Below are 20,839 nucleotides of genomic sequence, written 5' to 3'. Positions count from 1 at the left end.
ACACAGCTCTGCCAGCAGATCTTATTCATAACTTGCAACAACCCACCTATTCTAGTCCCAGAGAACAGAGAACATTTACTGTGCCAAACTGGGGAAAATAAAGTGCAAGTTGTGTGATGTGAGCTAATGTCCCCCAAAGTTAAGAGGAGAGACCATTACTCACCTTCACTCATTATCTATGGGAAAAGGTGTACCCAGATCAGGTTAGGCAATACTAACCCAATATGCCATTTTATGTAATGCAGCTAAAGTGGTAATATACACAGAAATTTACATAATAAAATTACATTTGTCATTTTGGCAAGCAATATATATTTTTGTATATAATACAATGTAAGCATATTTCAAAATTAAGGACTAGATCCCACATTTTTTACTCAGAACTCCTGTTGAGGTCAATGGAAACTTAGTTTCAGTAATAACTGCACAATCAGGTCCTCAGGGAAATATTGTATAAAGCTTGAAAATAAAGAGTTTATACTATGGCCCAAACTTTCAAGAGTGTCTCAGTTTTTGGGTCTCCATCTTCAGACACTTTACAGGGGCCTGAATTTCAGAAAACACTGAGCAGCCAACCTCTAAAATTGAGGCCCTTTTATGGTGTCTCAATTTGAGTACCCAAAAATTGAGGCATCCAAATCACTAGTTTCTTTTTTAAATGTAGACTAGTGATATTCAGACCCCAGAGGTTCAGGAGCCAAACTAGCAATCAACATTACCCAAAAGAGCCACAGTAGTGTGAATTCATTGTTTCATTTACTATATATACACACACACACACACACACCCCTTACCTAATTTCTCCATTTTGATTCAAAGCGCAGTAGCTACTCCAGTCAGTTAACAAGTATTTTATCATGTTAAATATGCAACCAGTCTTTTAGTATAATAAACATTATCTTTCAAAATATAAAGTGTAAATCTTCTTTATAAAAAGTTGTGATTTTGAAGTATTTTCTAAGTACTATACTTCTTAAAATATGTAAATGACAGATTGCAGCAATGTCTTATGACCCTCACACCAGAAAAGACAGTTACCTTTTTCCATAACTGGTGTACTTCGAGATGTGTTGCTCATGTCCATTCAATTTAGGTGTGTGTGCTCACCACATGCACTGGTGCCGGAAGTTTTTTTCCCTTTGTGTTATTTGTAGGGGACTGGCTCCGGCGCCCCCGGAGTGGCACGAACATGTCGTGGTATATAGGGCACTGCCAGTTCCCCCCACCTCAGTTCTTTCTTGAGTTGCCTGGCATGGGACCTTGCTCACACCCAGTCTTATCCTTTCCCTTGCGGGAAGTTGGAGACCAGCCTCGCCCCACCTTCTTGGCCTTCTTGGTCGGAGCCACGGATGGGGAACGATGGTGGACAGTCCCAATGGGGCACAGCGTATTGAGGTCATGGTACTTGGCGCCAAGTTGTAGCGTTGCTCTGGTGCCGGGGTGAGGGCCAGCTCCATAAGGCGCGTTCTTAAACAAATATTGCACTCCTTCTTAGTTCTTGGCTTGAAGGACTTGCAAGTTTTGCACTTCTCAGTAACGTGTGTTTCGCCCAAGCAACACAGACAACTGCTGTGTGGTTCACTAGCAGGCATGGGCCTCTTGCAGCGATCACAGAACTTAAAGCCTGGGGATTGGGGCATGCCCCGTCCTGAGGCAAAGTCCCATTCGGGACCTACAAAGTCTCTAACTATAGCTAAGGGATTTACAAACACTAACAGAAAACTATATACACTATAATACAAGAGATAACTAGTTCGTACGAACGAGCAGCAACAGCGCTAGCTGAAGCAGCAACAGTTCCAGCACCATCACTGGAAGCAAGAAGGAACTGAGACTGAGGGTAACCGGTGGTGCCCTGTATACCGCGGCATGCGTGCGCCACTCCAGGGGGCAGGAGAGCCAGTCTCCTACGGATACTGCTGAGAGAAATACTTCCGGCATTGGTAAATGTGGCGACCACACACACCTAAGTTGAATGGACATGAGCAACTCATCTCGAAGAAGAACAAAAACATTCAACCACTAGAATTTAGGATCAGATTAGACAATCCCCTGCCGAACACCCTTTTACTTTTGCTGTGGGGAGGGCTTGAAGAACTAAGCCTTGAAACACTTCGATCATGGCTTAGAGAAACAGAGCCTGAAACAGCTCCCTTTGAAGTCAGTAGCAAAACTTCCACAGACATCAATGGGAGTTGCATCAGACCCTAAAAGAGTAATTTTGAAAAACGAATAAAAATATTAATCTTGATGTGTTAGAAATATAGTACACAACAGTGAAGCACTGAACTCACCCAACTCACAAACACAATACATACAGATGGTATAAACACATATTGTTTTGTTCTGTTGCCACTATTTATGTATATTCTATCATGTGAAATATTCACAGCTATATCATGCATAGTAAAATATATATGCACAGTGAAAAGATTCATTTATCTTAATGATCATATCATATAATGTGTGTGTGTTTGTGTGTTTTTTTTGACTGGTGGTGAAATTGCTTTGACATTTCCTAATTTTGGGCAATATTATCCACTCAGATCCACTTTATGGACCTTGCTGTACACTAACTTAATGAAAAAATAATACAATTTAGAAACAAAAATGTTACAGAAATTATTGGGAAATGCTCCAGACAAAATTCAGATAATTCCTTCTATATGATTACCCTATCTGAATGGCCAGTAGCTGTTGCTAGTAGTTTTCCTTTCTTCCAATCCCAAATACATACTGTATTTTTGGCATCCAGTCCCACTGAGGCTAAACACTAAGAGGGGAAAAAAAGCATCTAGTTAATTGAAGATCAGCCCAAAATAAGTCTTTTAATTGAGCATAGTATGTGTACAAATATGACTCATATTAAAACTAAATTGCTAAAGATACCATCAAGATATTCATGATAAATATTTGTTTAATATTAGGACATGCCAAAAAATCTAGTCTTTTCTAGAAGCTTGACATTAATTACCTGACTTTTAATTGTACCAAACATAGGCTAAATTCATCAGAAGATCTGAAGCACTTGCTTCAGTAGCACAATAATCTGGCATTCACATCTTACTGACCTGTTATTAAAAATAAATGGGTGATTAAAACACTCCTCTCCCACCACCCACACCACCACATTTCATTACGTCTATGGTGCTCATTTTTGTGGACTTTTCTAGTAGCATTTTATAACTATAATTTACCCTTTAATTTTCAATTTTGTTTTTGAAAGAATGCATAATTAATTATTTTAAAAGCTTAATACAAATAAATGAACTGCCCTCTCCCAAGAAACAAAAGAAAGCAAAAATCCCGTTTTGTCCAGGCTATGGCTATAAACAAACAGACGAAGAAGAGATGTTTAAGATATAAATTAGCATACCAAGTCTCTTCAAATTTTGCCTAATTTCACAGGTCCTTATGAGGATGCAGGAACATAGAAATTGTCCTGTTGGATAAAAACCAGTGGCTCATCCGGTTCAGTATCCTGTCTCTATTAGTGGCAAGTACCTTGTCTGCAAAAGATTATTTTCTTCACATTTCCTACTGTTGATATCACCAGTAACAAAAATCTGTCACAGTTTTGGTGGAGAATACGGGGGAAAAGGGAGCCCTGCAGAGCACACCAACTGTTCTGCCCTTGGCATTTCATGTTTGCTCTGATTGGCATTCTTGGTATTACAGGTTGAGGATTTTATGCTGAAAGGTGTGCCCCACTCTCAGTCGTAGCATGACAGAGAACCAGAGGGAGGTTTAGCATTCCTCTCTCCACCCCAGTCGGCGGGGGAAGGGTGCAGGTGGGTCCACCCCCAACCATAGAAGTGCTGCGTAATCGGAGGATGGCTTAGAGACCCTCGCTCCAAGCAGAAGGAATAATCCTCGGTGCATACACCCTCAGTAATAGTATGACAGAGCATAAGAAGAGAACTTAGGGTTTCTCGCTCTGCCCAGGACGGGGCTTTGGATTTGGTGTATGGACCCTCGGTGGTAGAGGACCGAGTAATATGGAGGGAGGCTTAGCGTCCCGCACTCCGGCCCGGGAGGGAGTGACCATTGTAAGCCCCTGCGCCAGTGTGGGCAGTGTGAAATCTCCCATGATTAAAAGATCTTCAGAGTGGTACTAACAGTTTGTGATAATATGTTCAGGAAACAGAAGGGTACAGCTGTGGACTCGGGAGTCCTGCAGTCGTGGGCAATGGCATAAACAGTGGGGTCCCAGGACGCTGGGGGACTGGGTGCCCATGCAATGGCGGAGGCAGCAAAGCGGGATGGGACCCTCTTGCCTCTTGCAAAGGGGCGGGTGGGGAACTCTCCCAGCTGGAGAGGGCTCTCACCAAAGTGGGATACAATTCCTGGGGTTCCGTGGCGGAGCTTCAGAGGGGTGTGCTTACTTGGCAGGATTTACTAGACTCGTATGCCAAGTACGAAAAGCAAAAGGGTAAAAACCTAGGGGCAGCTGTGGGCTCAGTATGGACTGCAGCAGACATGTGGTATCAAATGTTGTCGGGACAGAAAGAGGAATTGGGGAGAAGGGAAGAGACGTGTACCCGACAACTAGTGGAAATTGAGCAACTAAAAGCACAAATCACTAATCAGGCAGCAAGCCAAGCCTATACCCAAGAAAAGTTGCAAGTACTGGTCCTTCAGGGGCTTGTCAAAGATTTGACCATTCGTGCTCAGCATACGCCACAATGGCAGTATGAGAAATTGAATGAAAAGGAAATTGAACAGTTAAAACATCAGTTGGCCGTACGTTCGGTCCAGGTGGCAAGCCTCAGGGGGGATGATTCGGGTTGTAGAACTGATCAATGAAATTGTTTTTAATTGTTCACTTATATTAATATAACTTCATAAGCAAAGTTTTTATGAATGAAACAACATTCATGCAATAAAACCGGTTACCCCAAGAACTGGCTAATTGAGTTTCACTTTCAATCTAATTCTGCTTAAATCACTCAAACTTACACTGTTTCAACATTGTAACTTCTGCTCACTGTTTGTCATTCATTATACTTGTCTATATTGTAACTTCTGTTCCCTGTTTGCCATTCCTTACACTTGTCCATAGTGTAATTCAAACTCCATTTTAACTTGTTCCAAACTCCATTTTAAAATGCTCACTCTATTTTGTAAAAGCTTGCTGCAACCTTCATTTTTGCAAAACCCTGCTGTAATTTTATTAGCTTAGTGTGAATGAGGTATGTATGGATGATGGCATCAATCTCCAACTCCAGCCTGTCCTGATGAAATAAAGTGTAAACACCAACGGCTGAAGATGCAGACAACAGCCCTGACAAAGCAAGAAGAGTCCACCCTAAAAAGAAAATAACAAAAGCACAACTGAAGAAACATCAAAGACAGGTCCCAAGCTGAAAGTCATGTCTGCAATTGATGGATGATCAATCACACCGAACCCAGTGGCAGCATGACACAGCAAGACCTATAGACTCTGGATTCAAACTAAAGCCTACAAAAAGGATGGATTAGATGGAAGATTTTGGAGGGTAACATTCTGCTGCCAACTTGGAAGGACATTGGTACATGCCCAACAGAGACCCAGCTCTTCCTTGTGCCCGGCTCTTCTCACCAGTTAACCACCACAAGCTACGAACCCAAGCCACGAACTCAAGCCACATTCAGGACTGGTAACTATACAGCAGCTGCAGAACATTTGGGGTGTGTGTGTGTGTGTGTGGACATAGGTATTAGATATTAGTCACTGGTCATAAATGAAATTGTGTTAAAATAAACGTGACATCTTGTCTTGTCCCCTGAAATGATCCTGTGTAGTTTAGTCTGCATAACAGGGTGACCTGTGTGAGGGCTTTGATTTTTCCCTTTGTGAGGATCCCCAAGGGTGGGTGGATTCTTCTTGCACCCTGATAGCAGCCCACATTAAAATGGATGCGAGGTCCACTGAGCAACTCCAGGATGGGAATTGGGTCGAGACTCAGCGTATTTCAGCCAGAATTCATAGTCTGCTGGACCTGGCAGATATGCTGACTCGTGAGCTTGGCCACTTCAAAACGGAAAAGGCCGTTACCTGGCTCCTTTCCCTTTGGAACATCATACATGTAAATAATTTTGTCCCAGCAAGAGATTGAGCGGGTGCGCACAGCTGCCAGCCTGGAGCTGGCCTCCACCTTAAAAACCACAGTGGCCGAATTGCTGGGAGAGGGGTTGCCTGTTGTTCAAGCCTTGGCAAACATTCTTCTTTCCACTAGGGACAAACGAAAATATTTATCTAACCTAGATCAGGCCCCTGGGCAAACCGGGTTAGACTATTTTTATCAACAGAGTTTAATTGCGGCTGTCTTGGGACAAATTCAGCCGGCGAAAACGGAGCAGCGCCTTATTGGTCAGCTTCCATGGACCGTCGCTCAGTTACGGGAGCTGATGGAAAGAATGAATGACTGGTGGAGGGATAGACTAGGGCTCTGGGCCGAGGGTGAACAAGCAAATTGGGAGGCGTTAAAGGGTAAAATCATGCAAATCGCTAAGCATTTTGGGGAGCCAATTAAATGGGTAAAGGTGGCGGCACCCCCACATATACCTACCAGATGCCAGGGGAAGGTGGAAAGGGGCCAACCGAGGGCCAGTCAGAACGGCACTCCTGGGAGGGCCTGTGACAGATTTTTGTTACCAATCTACCTAGGGCGTCAGTGGATTAGGCTGATGCCACAGGATCGTTGGGGAGGAGGTAAAGAACACATCAAGTGTCTAAGTTTTAAAGCTTTATTGATAAAATAATATAACAGCAGAGTGTGCTGGGAACGCTCCCACATCATTCAGGGGAAGAAAGAAAGCATTAATGTCCCAAGACCTAACCCACTTTCATACTCACATACGCGCTACCCGAGACTGGCCAAGTCTGGGTGTAACGTCAGAAGAAGAGATGGGGGGTAAAGGTGGACGGGAGTGCTGTCCTGGGCCCAGGCCATCTGGATCTGCTGCTGATCTCCAAATTGCTCCAGCTCTCAGGAGGGTTTTAAGTCCTGGGCTCCTTTGGAGGCGTTTTATTTTGCAAACTCTGTTCCTGGTGCTCTTTGTGTCAGTTCAAACCGGCTTGCTGGGGCCTCCTCAGTTTCCCAAAACATCCCGGCTTCGGAGACTTTGTTTTTCCTTCTATTGGCCTTTGCTGTTGCTGTTTTATTTGCTCTCACTGTCCTCACTGCTATCTCTGCAGCACTGCTTAACTTAGTTCTTTTTTTCTTACGGCTGCTTGGGAAAGCCTTCAGCCCCCCATCTTTCTCGGCTGTCAGCCAAGTCTGCTGGGGCAAGCATCTTATCTTCCGACTGAGCTAGCTGAAATGTTTACTTAACCTGTTCTCTGCTCGTTTTTTCTTCTCCCCCCCTCAGCCTCTCGTACCCTGTAAAGGAAACTTCCACTCCCCACTTGCACACCTTTGACCCTCCCCAAAATGCTTTGCGATGCTTGCAACAGTGTTAGCCACTTACAATGCTTATCTGCCTTCCCCGGAGACTCCCTGAGGGGAGGGGGTCATTGGGTTATGACTGGCCAGTTCATGCCGTTAACTAAAGAGGATGAGGAGAGGATAGCGATGGAGGTGCGGAAGCAAACTTGGCATGCCCTCAGGGCTCTGGGGGAGGACATGAGACAGTGGGATAAGAAACCCACTGTCCTGTTGGTGGAAAGGCTATTTGCCCTCTCAGCCAGGCAGGATGAACAAGCCACCAGCATCCACGAAACCTGAGTCCACATGGTGGGCGATCAGCAACCACCCCCACCCAGGCCCATGGCGGCAGCCACCCCTTCCATCCCTCCAGTGGAAGATTATCGCCAGCCCCATGATCAAGTCCCACAGACTGGGGACCCCGATTAGGGCTCTGGCTAGGGCAGCCCCATTGTCAGTCAGGGGTCCTGCTGGCAGTATCAGGGTAAGGTAACCTGGGACTCTAACCAACACCCCTAAATCGCCATTGTAGTCGCTGAGCGGCCCTGTATGGCCCTACTAGACACCAGGGTGGGTACCAATGTATTAAACTTCACCCCTGTTGAGGACAACCCGGGGCTTCCCATCCATGTCTCGGCCTTCAATTCTGGGCCACAACAGTGACAGACCCGTGACCAGGTCCCAGTGACCATTGTAGGGACGGTTTTGCATGCCTCATTTATTATTGACCCTTCATCCATGAAGAGGGTGATCTTGGGAATGCCCTGAATACTAGAGCAGGGGCTATGGTTTAATCCTTATGACCAAGGGGGCACATTATGGCAGGAGCAGCACATGCCTCTGCCCCAGGACGAGGGGGGGAGGTTTGCCACCGCCGCAATGGCGGCGCTTACCGTAGAGGAGGAAGCATATTGGAGGCAGACAGTGCTGGGGTGTAGCAAATGTATCCATCTGAGTGTGGTAGGCATAAGACAGTGCTGGTTGAGGTGGTAGGGTCCCCCGTTCCCCCACAATGCCAGTATCCTTACTCCAAAGCCACGGAGGAGGGCATAGCCAGGGTGATTGCCGACTTGGAGAAACAAGGAGTGCTCCGGACTACCCATAGCCCCTTTAACAGCCCGGTTTGGGAGGTCAGACCTGGTGCCTCACCACAGATTACCAGAAAGTAAATCAAGGCACCCCAATGATGGCCCCGGTGGTCACCTCAGTGCCTGAGGTTTTGCTCCATGTGCAGCCACGAGACAGATGGTTTTCGATAATTGACCTAGCCAATTGCTTTTTTGCTTTACCCCTTACCTCTGCCTCCCAGGACCACTTTGCATTTCAGTTTAGGGGGAAACAGTTCACCTTTACACGAGTCCCCATGGGATTCCACAATGCCCCCTCCATTGCACACCAACATGTGGTGGCTATGCTAGAGAAACTGCCTCCCGAGGTCTGTTGCCACGTCATTTCATATGTGGATGATTTGTTAGTGCACAGGGAATTTACTCGCCAATTCACCAGATGGTCAGTATATTACCCAGCTGAGGGAGGAACTTTGTGAAACCTGCGAAGCCGTAGAAGCCGCTTTAGACAGAGAAAAAGCCAAACACAAAGGGACCATCATTAAAGACATCTGGGGGTGGCAAATTGGAGATGAGGTGATGCTGCAGAAACTGGGGAAAGAGGCCTACACCTTAGATGCCAAATGGCCCATATCCTGTGGTGAACCGCATCTCTCTGGTACTGTACCAGCTTCAGCTACCCAGTAAACTAAAATTGGCACACGCCACTCAACTCAAAACATATGTTTCTCCCTAGGTTCCTGATCATGGCGTCATGGGACTCGGTTGGGGACCAGCCACCTGCCTGGACCATCCAGGTTTCCATCTGTTCATGGGATTATCTGGATGATTATAATTATGAGAAGGAAAAGTACCTCCAAAGGCTCTCCATGGTTCGAGCCACCGACAGAGCCCAAGCCACAGTATGGCGTAAGGCTGGAGGGGAGGAGCCTTGGGGGCAATGCATTGTCCGGATAGACACCTTGGGGCCACAGCAAAATACCTGGTGGGTGGCCCTGGACCTTCCGTGGGTCCCAGGGGGACAAACCCTGTTCCTCATGTGGTGGCCTGGAGCAAAATAAGAGGCCCCTTGGCAAGCAATCCCTGGAGAGAATATTGATCCCTGGAGAGAATATTGTTGTTGCGATCTCCTAAACCAGGCAAACGACATCCATGACGGAAGCCAGGAAGAGCTGTAATGGAACGATTAATGATTTAGAGAGTTTTATATGTGCCTTGGTTTCTCAAGTAGATGCATTTCTGTTACTCTTCCCTTTTTGCTTTGTTAACAGGGCAAGGCAGTAATAGCAAGAGCCCAGGGACACCCCAACCAGGAGTGGTAGGACCGCTCTTGCTGCTTCAAGCCTGCAAAATTCATCAGGGCAAAACAATGTATGTATGGTGGTATTTCTCTATAGGAATCCTTGGGGTCCCGATGTTTTTGACCTCCTTTGTTAATTTTACCACTGTTCAGAATTGGTCCTGGTGGAAGAAACGATCGATTATCCACTGGCAGGGGGGCAATTGTGGCACGTCATCCTGGGAATGTGGCACCATGTATTACTTGGGTATCCTCCTCGGGGCAACCTCCTGCCGAGAACACCAGGTTCCCTGGCCCTACGTATTCCTCCCCAGTTGGATCCCAGATGGGATCAACCCAGAAGGGCCTCCGACCCCACCAAGCAACGCTACCGGAGACAACACTGCATCCCAACGCCATTCGAACCTCCCGCCCAAAGAATTTACTTCCACCTGGGAACAATGGCCCCTACCTTTGGAGAAGGACAATCTCCATTCCTACTGCCCGTGTTTGTGGTTCCATTGGAAAGGGGAAACCTGGGAGCGATGGCTTGAGTGGACCACAGATGGGAGGGTACATGGAGAGGTTTTCAATATCACAGGAGGATTCGGCATGCCATTCGAATCAACTCTCCACATTGGCAGCTGGAAGCGGGATGTGGTTGCGCTCTTAATCCCTGGCTGGTGCAAAGTTCAACCTGACCCCCACAGTTCCATATATTGGTATATCACCTATATTACCCCCTCATACACACACACACATCTCGCCAGTGTAGGGAGGGAAGTATTACATGCCCCAAACGATTTCCAGCATCCCTGTTTAAATTGTAGCCTCCTCCGCCTAGCCCAAAGTATTCAAGGAATAAATCTAGGAAAACACCTCCACATCTCCCCCCACCAGCAGTGGTGGCAGATGTCACTGGCTACCAAATGGGAAACGGCCACTCAATGCTGGATCCTCCTTAATGCCACCCTGGGAACTGTACATGTTTTCCTGCCTCTGACACACTTTCAGGTCCCCACCTTCCTCCCCAATTGTACAAAGGGGGCCACCCTTCAACTTGCCCTCCTCAGACAAATGTTATCTTTACTCCCCCGGGAGAGGCGGACCTTAGTGGGCTCCTTGTGGGATAGGGCCATTACAGCAGCTAGCATTTAGAATATTCATCAAGGGGCTATGAGGAATGAGCGGTTGGAACAATTGGAAAAGGCAATGGGGCTGATCACAAGTGCAGATCTCACCCACCTGATAGTGGCCATCTCCGCTCTCAAACACACTGTCGAATTGGCCCTCCACACATGGGATACCTTGTGGGGACTGATTAAAACCATAATTTGGGGTGGGGGCCAACTAGCATGGGATTCGGTGTGCGCTCAACTCTGACAATATTTGACCCAACAAGTCCAGAGCATCCAGGAGGATGCGCTCCATGGATCTTGGCCGGGGGAAATCCACTCCCACTCGGGGATCCCCTGGGAGCAATCACCTTTTCGCTACTCCTGGAGGCTCACAAACTGGAAGAGCACCAGCACAACCTGCTCTTTTACACCCTTTGGTCCCCTGAAGGGAGTGTGGGCCCCAGCTATAAAAATCCAACCCGGCTTGTGGGAAGGCTGCCTTTGGGACTGGGTGGTCCATGGCGACCTGCGGGAGGTGGCTCCCCACAACGACACAGTTAAGAGGTATGTGCTGACCACGGCCACTGACCATCAGCATGTATGGATTGCAGAGGACATCACCTGGCAATTATGGCCTATGGAGCCCCCCCAAATGATGTGTAAAGAAAAGGTGACGCCAGGCCGCTTTTATGAGATGGGTCAACACATCTGCTGGGAAGGGAAGGCATCAGGATATGCCCCCACCAAGGCACAGCTGTTTACCAATACCTCTGTGTGTGTTCAGAGGACCACCTACCCCAGGGTGCCCCTCGATTTGAGATTACAATCTCAAGTGCACAATTTTTCAGTGCATTGGCCCGCTGTTATTCAAAGCAATATTAATGTTTCTAATTATATTGTGTTTAATTTTTCATGGATTACACCCAATGTTTTCCTCCCCTTGACATACACCCAGGACCAATTTATTGTGTTCCAGGCAGATGCCTCCTCCTTCACCATGTTACAACACACATTTAATATGGAGAAAGCTGCCTTTGCCACGGTCATCCAGATGGGCATCTGTGCCAGCGAGGGGATGTGCTATGCTATTTTACTAACAAAGCCAGAAGCCATTACCGGCTAGTGTATGCAATTGTTCTGCCTTAACAATTCTGTTTGTGCTATATTGCTGCTTGTGTAGAAGGCCAATGGTGAAACTAGCCACCGTGTCAGAGGGAGGGTGGAAACTTAAATCGTGACCCCTCATAACAAAATGTGGATTCAGAATCAAGGGGGAGAATGTCACAACCCAATGGCTCCCTCCCTCAGGGGGTGCTCTGGGGAGGCAGATCAGCATTGTATGTTGCTAACGCTGTTGGAGGCATTGCAAAGTATTCTGGGAAGGGTTAAAGGTGTGAGTGTAAGTGAAAGGTTCCTTTGCAGGTTGTACAAGGCTGAAGAGGAAGGGGGAGAGAAGAGAACGGGTTAATCAATGCTTCAGCTCACCCTACAGATAAGACACTGGCCCCAGTCCAAGGTCACCGCACTCAAACAAACTCTCTGCAGCCAAGAAGCCTGCCGCTGCATCCGTATCTCACCCAACCTCAACTAACCATGAGAAACAAGAAACAAGCCGGATAGGACTGCAAAGATTGCAAAAACTAGGAGACAGTGAACGCCGGTGAGGGGGAAAACAAAGTCTTGCATCTCTAAAGCCGGTGTGTTTTAGGAAAGCTGAGGAAGCCATGGAAGGCCAGTTTGAACTGGTACACAGAGCTTGGGGAACAAAAGTCCCAGAAGGAGACACCCGCAAGAGACCCCAGGGACTTAAAAACCCTCCCGGGAGCTGAGGCAAATCAGAGATCAACAGCAGACCCTGGACAACCTGTGCACAGGACAAGAACTCCCGTCCACCCTTCCCCCTCTTCTTCTTATGTTACAACCAGGCTTGGCCAGTCCCGGGTAGTATGGGTGTGAGTATGAAAGTGGGTTAGGGCTTGGGGCACTAAAGCTTTCTTCCTTCCTCCGAGTGATATGGGGACACACACCTCCCAGCACTCTCCGCTGTTATTTTATTATTTTATCTATAAAGCTTTAAAACTCAGTCACTTGGTGTGCTCCGTCATCTCCTCCCCTAACGATCCTGCGGCCTCAGCCTGATCACCTGACACCTCAGGCAGATTGGTAAGAGAAATCTGTCACAGCTATACCAGGCAAAAGAGCAAAAAAAAAAAAAAAAAAGGCACCAACTCATGGGGATTTGCAGGAATACAAGGCCATGTGCCTCCATGCTTGGCTATCCTCTCCACAACTAGACAGTCAGCGTACACTGAGCCAGGAATTGTCCCCTATGCCCCTATCAGAGGGCATTTCATGGCATGAAGGGCAATGAGGCAGAGTTAATATAGCCTCATATTGCTATAACTTAATGCTAGATTTCTCATAGGCCTTTGGAGGTGACCATGTGCATCCCCCTCAAACCCTCCCTGGCCTGTTTTCTCCCCAGCTATAGATCCCAGAAAATGAAAGAAATTCCTGGATTCAGAAAGTAAACAAAAATGCACCTAAGCACTTTATAGTCACCATTCCTTTATTTAACAACACTGAAATGCATCTCTATCTTTGGCTTCTTGGGATGTGACACACCACTTGTCATCTCTTAGTATCACTGATCCTAGTTGAACTCCATCTAGGGAATAGTGCATGCCCAAAGCAATAGCCTGCAACAAATCATGAACTGCATTCTGGTGAACAACGAAAATTATTTTCCTCTGCTGACTATCAAATACATCTATATTTTTCCTGGTTTGTGCAGAGTAATGAACCTGCAAATAAGTAAATCTGACTTTACTGTAATTTCTCGTGTGTGTGTGTGTGTGTGTGTGTGTGTGTGTGTTGAGAGAGTAACAATGTGTGATGATGCTGAATCACTACTCAATTATAGCAACAGGTGGATTCAATTAAATCCCAGGGGCCATGGATCAGTGTTCACGTCACAATCCCAGTCTGTACCTAGCCCAAGCTAGGGATACTAATGATCCAACCAGCGGTCCAAATTCAGTGATGAATCCTAGTCACGTGACACCTGAGGCACATTGCACATACTGTAAGAAGAATTAAATCCCAGCCAAGATAAAAGGAATTGAAGCTTCTCTTCAGTGAAGAAGGTATGAAACTCTGGGATAAGGCAGTTCTACAGGAAAAGCCTAGGAACATGCAATTTGGGGATAAAGAATAGTTTGAGATTTATAAAAAGAAAAGGAGTACTTGTGGCACCTTAGAGACTAACAAATTTATTAGAGCATAAGCTTTCGTGAGCTACAGCTCACTTCATCGGATGCATTTCGATGAAGTGAGCTGTAGCTCACGAAAGCTTATGCTCTAATAAATTTGTTAGTCTCTAAGGTGCCACAAGTACTCCTTTTCTTTTTGCGAATACAGACTAACACGGCTGCTACTCTGAAATTTGAGATTTATGTTAGTGTTATCTGAAATACCAGAAAGGGGGTAAATTTGGAATATGCATATGCTATATGTTTTATTAGCAGCAGGGTCAGAACTCCAGCTACTTGTATAAAATTGTGGCACAAAGGCTGAACTCAGTTTTAACATCTTTATACTCTTGGTATCAAAAATAAAACTAATTTATTTTAGAAATAAGTGTAAAGAAAGAAAAAAGTGTCTAAAACAATTTTTTGGCAGTCCTATTATTTGAAACACAAAAATGGTCAATTGTAGTGCATGTTTAGGGTTCGTAACTTTCTAATTACTGGTAATCAAACCTCTGAGGCCTCGCCCCCTGGCCCTTCCTCTCAGCTCTGCCCCCCCTTTCTCCCAGGCCCTGCCCTTGTGCCGCCTATTCCCCTCGAAGCCCCATCCCAGTCACTTTCTCCTCTCCCCCAACACATCACTTGATGGATCATCTCCACCTCCTTCCCCACCTCCCCGCATTGGGCTCCCTTTGCTCCAAGGCTGGGATAGGCCGCTGCATCCTGACAAGGAGCCTGCCTGCAGGTAGGAGGAGACCCTGGATGAGCAAGGGCTGGTGTCTGGTCACTACAACTGACTGGACACTGTCAGGTCCCCTTTTCTACCTGACTTTCCGATTGCAAACCAGACACCTAGCAACCCTAAATGGCACCCAGACACAGAAGCCAAAAACCATTCTGTCCGAGTAAAACTCAGACAGGTGGCAACCCTATGCATGTTTGAACTATGTTTAATATGTAAAAATATCAGCTGTAAATCTGCAGGCTAATAAGGGGTAGAACCCAGTACTTTTGAGAAGCCTACTGACTTCAGCACAGAACAGCTTGCAATATGGGTCATAGTTAGTTCCTGATTCAAGTAAATTGTTTCCTCGTTAATTTTGTGGTAGATATGAAAAAATTCTGAAGATGCAAAATATAAAAAAAATAGCTATCAGCAAAACATATCTTCAGCTATATGCAAATTGACAGTTCTTTTCGTTAAAAATTTGTAAACTACCTAGGCCATAAAATCTGACAAAGAAAGTAACGTTTTCCCAATCAAACAGGGGAAAAATGCATTCTTAAGTGGCAGCAGCTCAGACTGGTGTGCTGGACATTCAGGATATATTTCACTTTAGTATTTAATTATAAAAAATTCTAATAGCAAGATTATACTAAATACAGGCTGGGAAGGATTAGATTTTTATCTGTAAATGTCTGTAAACGTTGATTTCACTGTTCACCCCCAAAAACTGATGAAAAATATGTCCACCAATAATAATTGGAATTTTCAGATAGGCAAAATAAGAAAAACAGTACTTGAGAACCTATTAGAGTGTGATTTAAGGATACTTTCTTTGTATATTTTGATATGAGGATGACAAGTTGTGTTTTAATGGTTATAATGCTTTAACTGTTTGAATCTCAATGACTACTGTAACAATTATCTGACTTTCCCCATTATTTCTCACAACTGTGAAAATGTAAATCCATAAAAATAAAAACAATTGCTTAAAACCCATAATTTTGTGCAACTGTGAAAATAAAAGTATAAAAATACTTAAAACAAACATTATTATCCATCAAAATTATAAAAAGCCCAAATTATCCTAAGCCTGACTAAATATATTTGTCTCTGAAACTCGGCATCTTATTAAAGTATACATAAATTAAAATACGTACATAAAATATTTCCTGATTTAAACTGCAGATTGATCTTTTGTATGTTTTACTGATGATAGAGTATAGTAACACATAGACAACCTTATTCTCCCTTTTCAGCCCAAGATATTTATTGGTTTTTCAATTTTAAAATGCATTCAGTGTAAAAGGATTAGGGGGTGCATCTGAAGGAAGCGAGTAATACATATGTAGGTGGAATCTGTCTAGTCTCAGAACCGGATACAAATTTCGCACAATAGTGTTCAGAACCTAGAAGTGTCTTGGCCAAAATGGAACTGTTGACAGCTATAAGCTCCGTGTACCTGGTTTTCATGAGTCCATGTCCCTCCTGGTCTCCTCACCCCCAAATCCATGCCCTCCAATTCTGGCTCAGCCCCACAGCTAAAGCTGCAAATCTTATACTCAGCATCTGGACAGTTTATATCATGTTTGTAAAAATAGTTCTTTATATCTTTGGAATTCCCACACTAAACCCCAACTTCAACCCCAACCCTTACTCCCACTGCATCTCTAGAACACTTATGCAAGGTCAACAAATTTGGAACTTGTAGGGTAAGGGGCCAAAATTTTAGCAGTATTTAGATGCCTAACGATTCAGATATTCAAATAGTAGGATTTCCAAATGCACTTTGTGGTCTTAGGCACTTTTGAAATTCTGACTAAATGCCTATCTCCATCTTTAAGCACTAAACTACCAGTCGTTTTGGAAATAGGAGGACACAAGAAAGTTAGGAGATTTTTGGGACACAATAACATTATAACTCCCTTCCCATTTTTTCCCAGTCTTCCCAGAAAGACTGCACACTGGGGATGAGATATGGTGTATGAAATTTCAGAGGGACTGGTTTCCTTTTTGGGGGAAGAGAGTTGAAAATTGGGCTTGAAATAGAAAACAAGCTTAAATCTGGAGGAGCAACCCATAATAATGTTAATTAGTTAATGCTGTGGAATGTAAAGCACTATGTGATAACTATTATTATTACAATCCTAGGAAAAAAATTAGCTGTTGAATTGGTTTAACACCCGTGACCCTTGAAATTTCCTAAAATCCCTCATTCCTCTCATGTCTATTAACCATTTCACAGATCTTTCTATGTTACTAGGTAGCAAAATTAACAATCACATTTATTAATTTGAGACTAAAGTAATGAACTATTACAAATAAGATATGATAAAGGAAGGTTGCTTCTGGCAGTGTCCTTCCTTTCAGATTAAATTTTAAACTGAGTGAAAGGAGGTTAATTTACATTAAAAATTAAAGGTAGTTTTGTTCCATATAGACTATTATTTTAAATCATGGTCCAAATCTGGTCCAAATCTGCCCTCAGATACAGACAATCCAACTCTCAGTGATATCAGTAGGAGCATACCTGTGTTATCTGATTGTGTAACCCAAAACGAATACAGCTGACTGATTATTTTTTTTAAAACATGAAAATTCAATTCTCTCTCGGTTGGGATTAAACTTTGTGGGGAAGATTGCACAAGGTGAAATGTACCCTAGTGCAGATGGCCTCTAGAAGGATCTAGGCACCCATAAGTGTCCTTAAAACTAATATAGGGTAGGAATTTAAGGCGTGACAAAAATTTACACAGTGAATATTCCAGACATTGATAGTGACAATATTACACAGGTAATCTTTCTGTAGGGATGAACTGTTTGGAATAATTTGTTCAGGTTTCTGTGTGAAGCGCACTATTTATGTTAAAGTCCTTGTGGTTTACCATTACTTTTTTTTCTTGAAACTTACTTATTGTGGCTAACAACAAAAAATCCAGTTCTCCATTTATATTTGGCTTCCATCTTTCTTAAAATATCTAATTAATCATATGGTCAAAAAACTCTGATTCACAGAGATTTTTGTGAATGGTCTTCTGTTTGTTTTTTTCAGGATTTCGATGCTAAGCTCCAAAGCCACACAGTTTTTCTATTTCAAACACTTTATTAAATTCAATGTACTCTGAATTACAGCTGGTGACGATCCCTTAACAGTGAGACCAATGCAGTTCTGCTGCCCAAGGAGGGGCAGGATTGGGGGGACAGAGTGTATATCAATGCATTGTAGAAGGTCTCTGAAAAGCAGGCGCAGGTGGACACTGGCTGGTTCTGAGGACCAAACGATCCCCTCACTGTGCAGTTTCTCCAATACTAACTCCTCAGGGGATAGGGCTGCATTTGGGCCATGTAGGGCTATGTCAACTGGAGTGCTAGGCTGAGGTCTTGGCCCCAAAATCATTTCTTTTTGAAAAAGAGATATATTTGCAGTATTTTGGATTCTGTATTAGCATTCGCAAAAAGAAAAGGAGTACTCGTGGCACCTTAGAGACTAACAAATTTATTAGAGCATAAGCTTTCGTGAGCTACAACTCACTTCATCGGATGCATTTCTGTAGCTCACGAAAGCTTATGCTCTAATAAATTTGTTAGTCTCTAAGGTGCCACGGGTACTCCTTTTCTTTTTGCGAATACAGACTAACACGGCTGCTACTCTGAAACCTGTATTAGCATTAAAATTTTAAACTACAGTATACAGTTCTGATGTAATGCTATAATTCTATATGCAGGCTACATATATAAAATATATATTTTATGTGTAAACTTAAATAGAAGAAAAATATAAACTGAAAATATACAAACCTGGCCATCTGAATCAAAAGCCAAGCAGGCAACTCCATGTGTATGCGCATCCTTAAGAACAGAAAGAGTCAGTACACTGTAGGAATCCCAGATGCAAATGTAAGGGTCCTTCCCAACCTGTCCAGTAGCAACTAAGGTTTTATCTGGGTGTACAGCAAGGCTAGAAGAGAATATAGTTTAAACCACACTTAATTCTCTAGTTCAGCACAATATTGTAGAGTAATCAAAGATGAAAACAAATCACTGATTTTTTTTTTCAGTTTTCAAAAATCCCAACTCCTTTAACACATCAGAACCTTCATAGCAACAATCTCTAGGGAAGAGTATTTCAAATTGTTTCCATTTTAATTTATCTTGCTAAATTTATGTATGTTCAGCTGAGACAGATTAAGACGATCAATACATAGTACAATTCAGCACACAGTCAGATTTTAGCTAGTATATTGTCAACAAAAATATAAACAATTGTATTTTCAATAGTTTTGTTTATCTGATCGGCCTGTTTCTTCCATGGACCTCTCTTTGTATTTCCATGGTTTTAGAAATTAGTATGCAAATTTCAGTTCAAATTAAAAAAAAAAAAAAAAAGTAAGCCAGCAGCTGAGTAAAATATATTTTTCACAATTAATGTAAACTATAGGAAGGCCTTCATCATCATTGTTATATATTTTTTAAAGAATCAAAACTTCAGAAGGGTTGGGGAGTCAAACTACTGCTTCTACCTCTGAGACAAGGAATTGCATGTGTTTATGGATATATTTTTAGCTACTAAATCCTCAGGAAAGCTGAAATTTCCTGTACCTATATATTTTACCTTATTTTCTCTGATATTCAAGAAAAATTAGCAACAGCATATCAAACAGTACTCATGCTACATCCTTTTTATATATAGATAGCAATGTTTAAAAAATACTATTCTGGGTTTTTAGTTATGTAACTCCCATTGGGGTTACAGAGAAATTGATTTTGAACACTGCCCTTATGCATCTCTTTAAAAGTAAATATATTATAAAGTATGTCAAGCAACATTCTTGACAACATTCTGTTCACTTTTTTGACTGCCGCTGCACATTGAGTGGATGTTTTCAGAGAACTATCCACAATGACTCCAAGATCTCTTTCTTGAGTGGTAACAGCTAATTTAGACCCGATCATTTTATATGTATAGTTGGCATTATGTTTTCCAATATGCATTACTTTGCATTTATCAACATTGAATTTCATCTGCTGTTTTGTTGCCCATTTCACCCAGTTTTGAGAGATCCTTCTGTAGCTCTTCACCATCTGCCTGGGACTTAACTATCTTGAGTAGTTTTGTATCATCTGCAAATTTTGCCGCCTCACTGTTTACCTCTTTTTCTAGATCATTTATGAATATGTTGAATAGGACTGGTCCCAGTACACACCCCTGGGGGATACCACTATTTACGTCTCCCATTCTGAAAACTAACCATTTATTCCTATCCTTTATTTCCTATCTTTTAACCAGCTACCAATCCATGAGAGGACCTTCCCTCTTATCCGTTGACAGCTTACTTTGCTTAAGAGCCTTTGGTGAGGGACCTTGTCAAAGGCTTTCTGAAAATCTAAGTAGACTATATCCACTGGTTCCCCTTTATCCACATGCTTGTTGACCCCCTAAAAGAATTCTAACAGATTGGTGAGGCACGATTTCCCTTTACAAAAACTATGTTGACTTTTCCCCCACAAATTATATTCATCTATGTGTCTGACAATTATGTTTTTTACTATAGTTTCAATCAGTTTGCCAGGTACTGAAGTCAGGCTTACTGGCCAGGGTCACCTCTGGAGCCCTTTTTAAAAATTGGCATCACATTAGCTATCCTCCAATCATTTGGTACAGAAGCTGATTTAAATGATAGGTTACAGAGTACAGTTAGTAGTTCTGCAATTTCGCATTTGAGTTCCTTCAGAACTCTTGGATGAATACCATCTGGTCCTGGTGACTTATTACTGTTTAGTTTATCAATTTGTTCCAAAATCTCCTCTAATGACATCTCATTCTGGGACAGTTCCTCAAATTTGTCACCTAAAAAGAATGGCTCAGGTTTGAGAATCTCCCTCACATCCTCAGCCGTGAAGACTGATGCAAAGAATTCATTTAACCCTGGTCTACACTACGGGGTTAGGTTGAATTTAGCCGCGTTAGGTCGATTTAAAAATGACTGCGTCCAC

At 43.5% G+C, this 20,839-nt stretch overlaps 1 protein-coding gene across 2 annotated transcripts in view; it reads right to left on the bottom strand.

The window, feature by feature from the left end:
- The window catches only part of EML6 (EMAP like 6), a 386,982-nt gene that overhangs the window by 254,150 nt on the left and 111,993 nt on the right, over positions 1-20,839 (bottom strand). For both annotated transcript variants that reach the window (XM_038397422.2, XM_038397425.2), the window contains exons 3-4: positions 18,644-18,803; positions 2,675-2,773 (exon numbers count right to left, since the gene is read on the bottom strand). In XM_038397422.2, the coding sequence (XP_038253350.1) occupies positions 2,675-2,773; positions 18,644-18,803 (259 nt within the window). The remainder of the gene's footprint in view (positions 1-2,674; positions 2,774-18,643; positions 18,804-20,839) is intronic.

Source organism: Dermochelys coriacea, chromosome 3, assembly GCF_009764565.3.
Source record: "Dermochelys coriacea isolate rDerCor1 chromosome 3, rDerCor1.pri.v4, whole genome shotgun sequence".
NCBI classification, from domain to species: Eukaryota; Metazoa; Chordata; order Testudines; family Dermochelyidae; genus Dermochelys; species Dermochelys coriacea.
The sequence above is the reverse complement of the archived record's forward strand: the minus strand, read 5'-3'. Positions and strand labels throughout refer to the sequence as shown.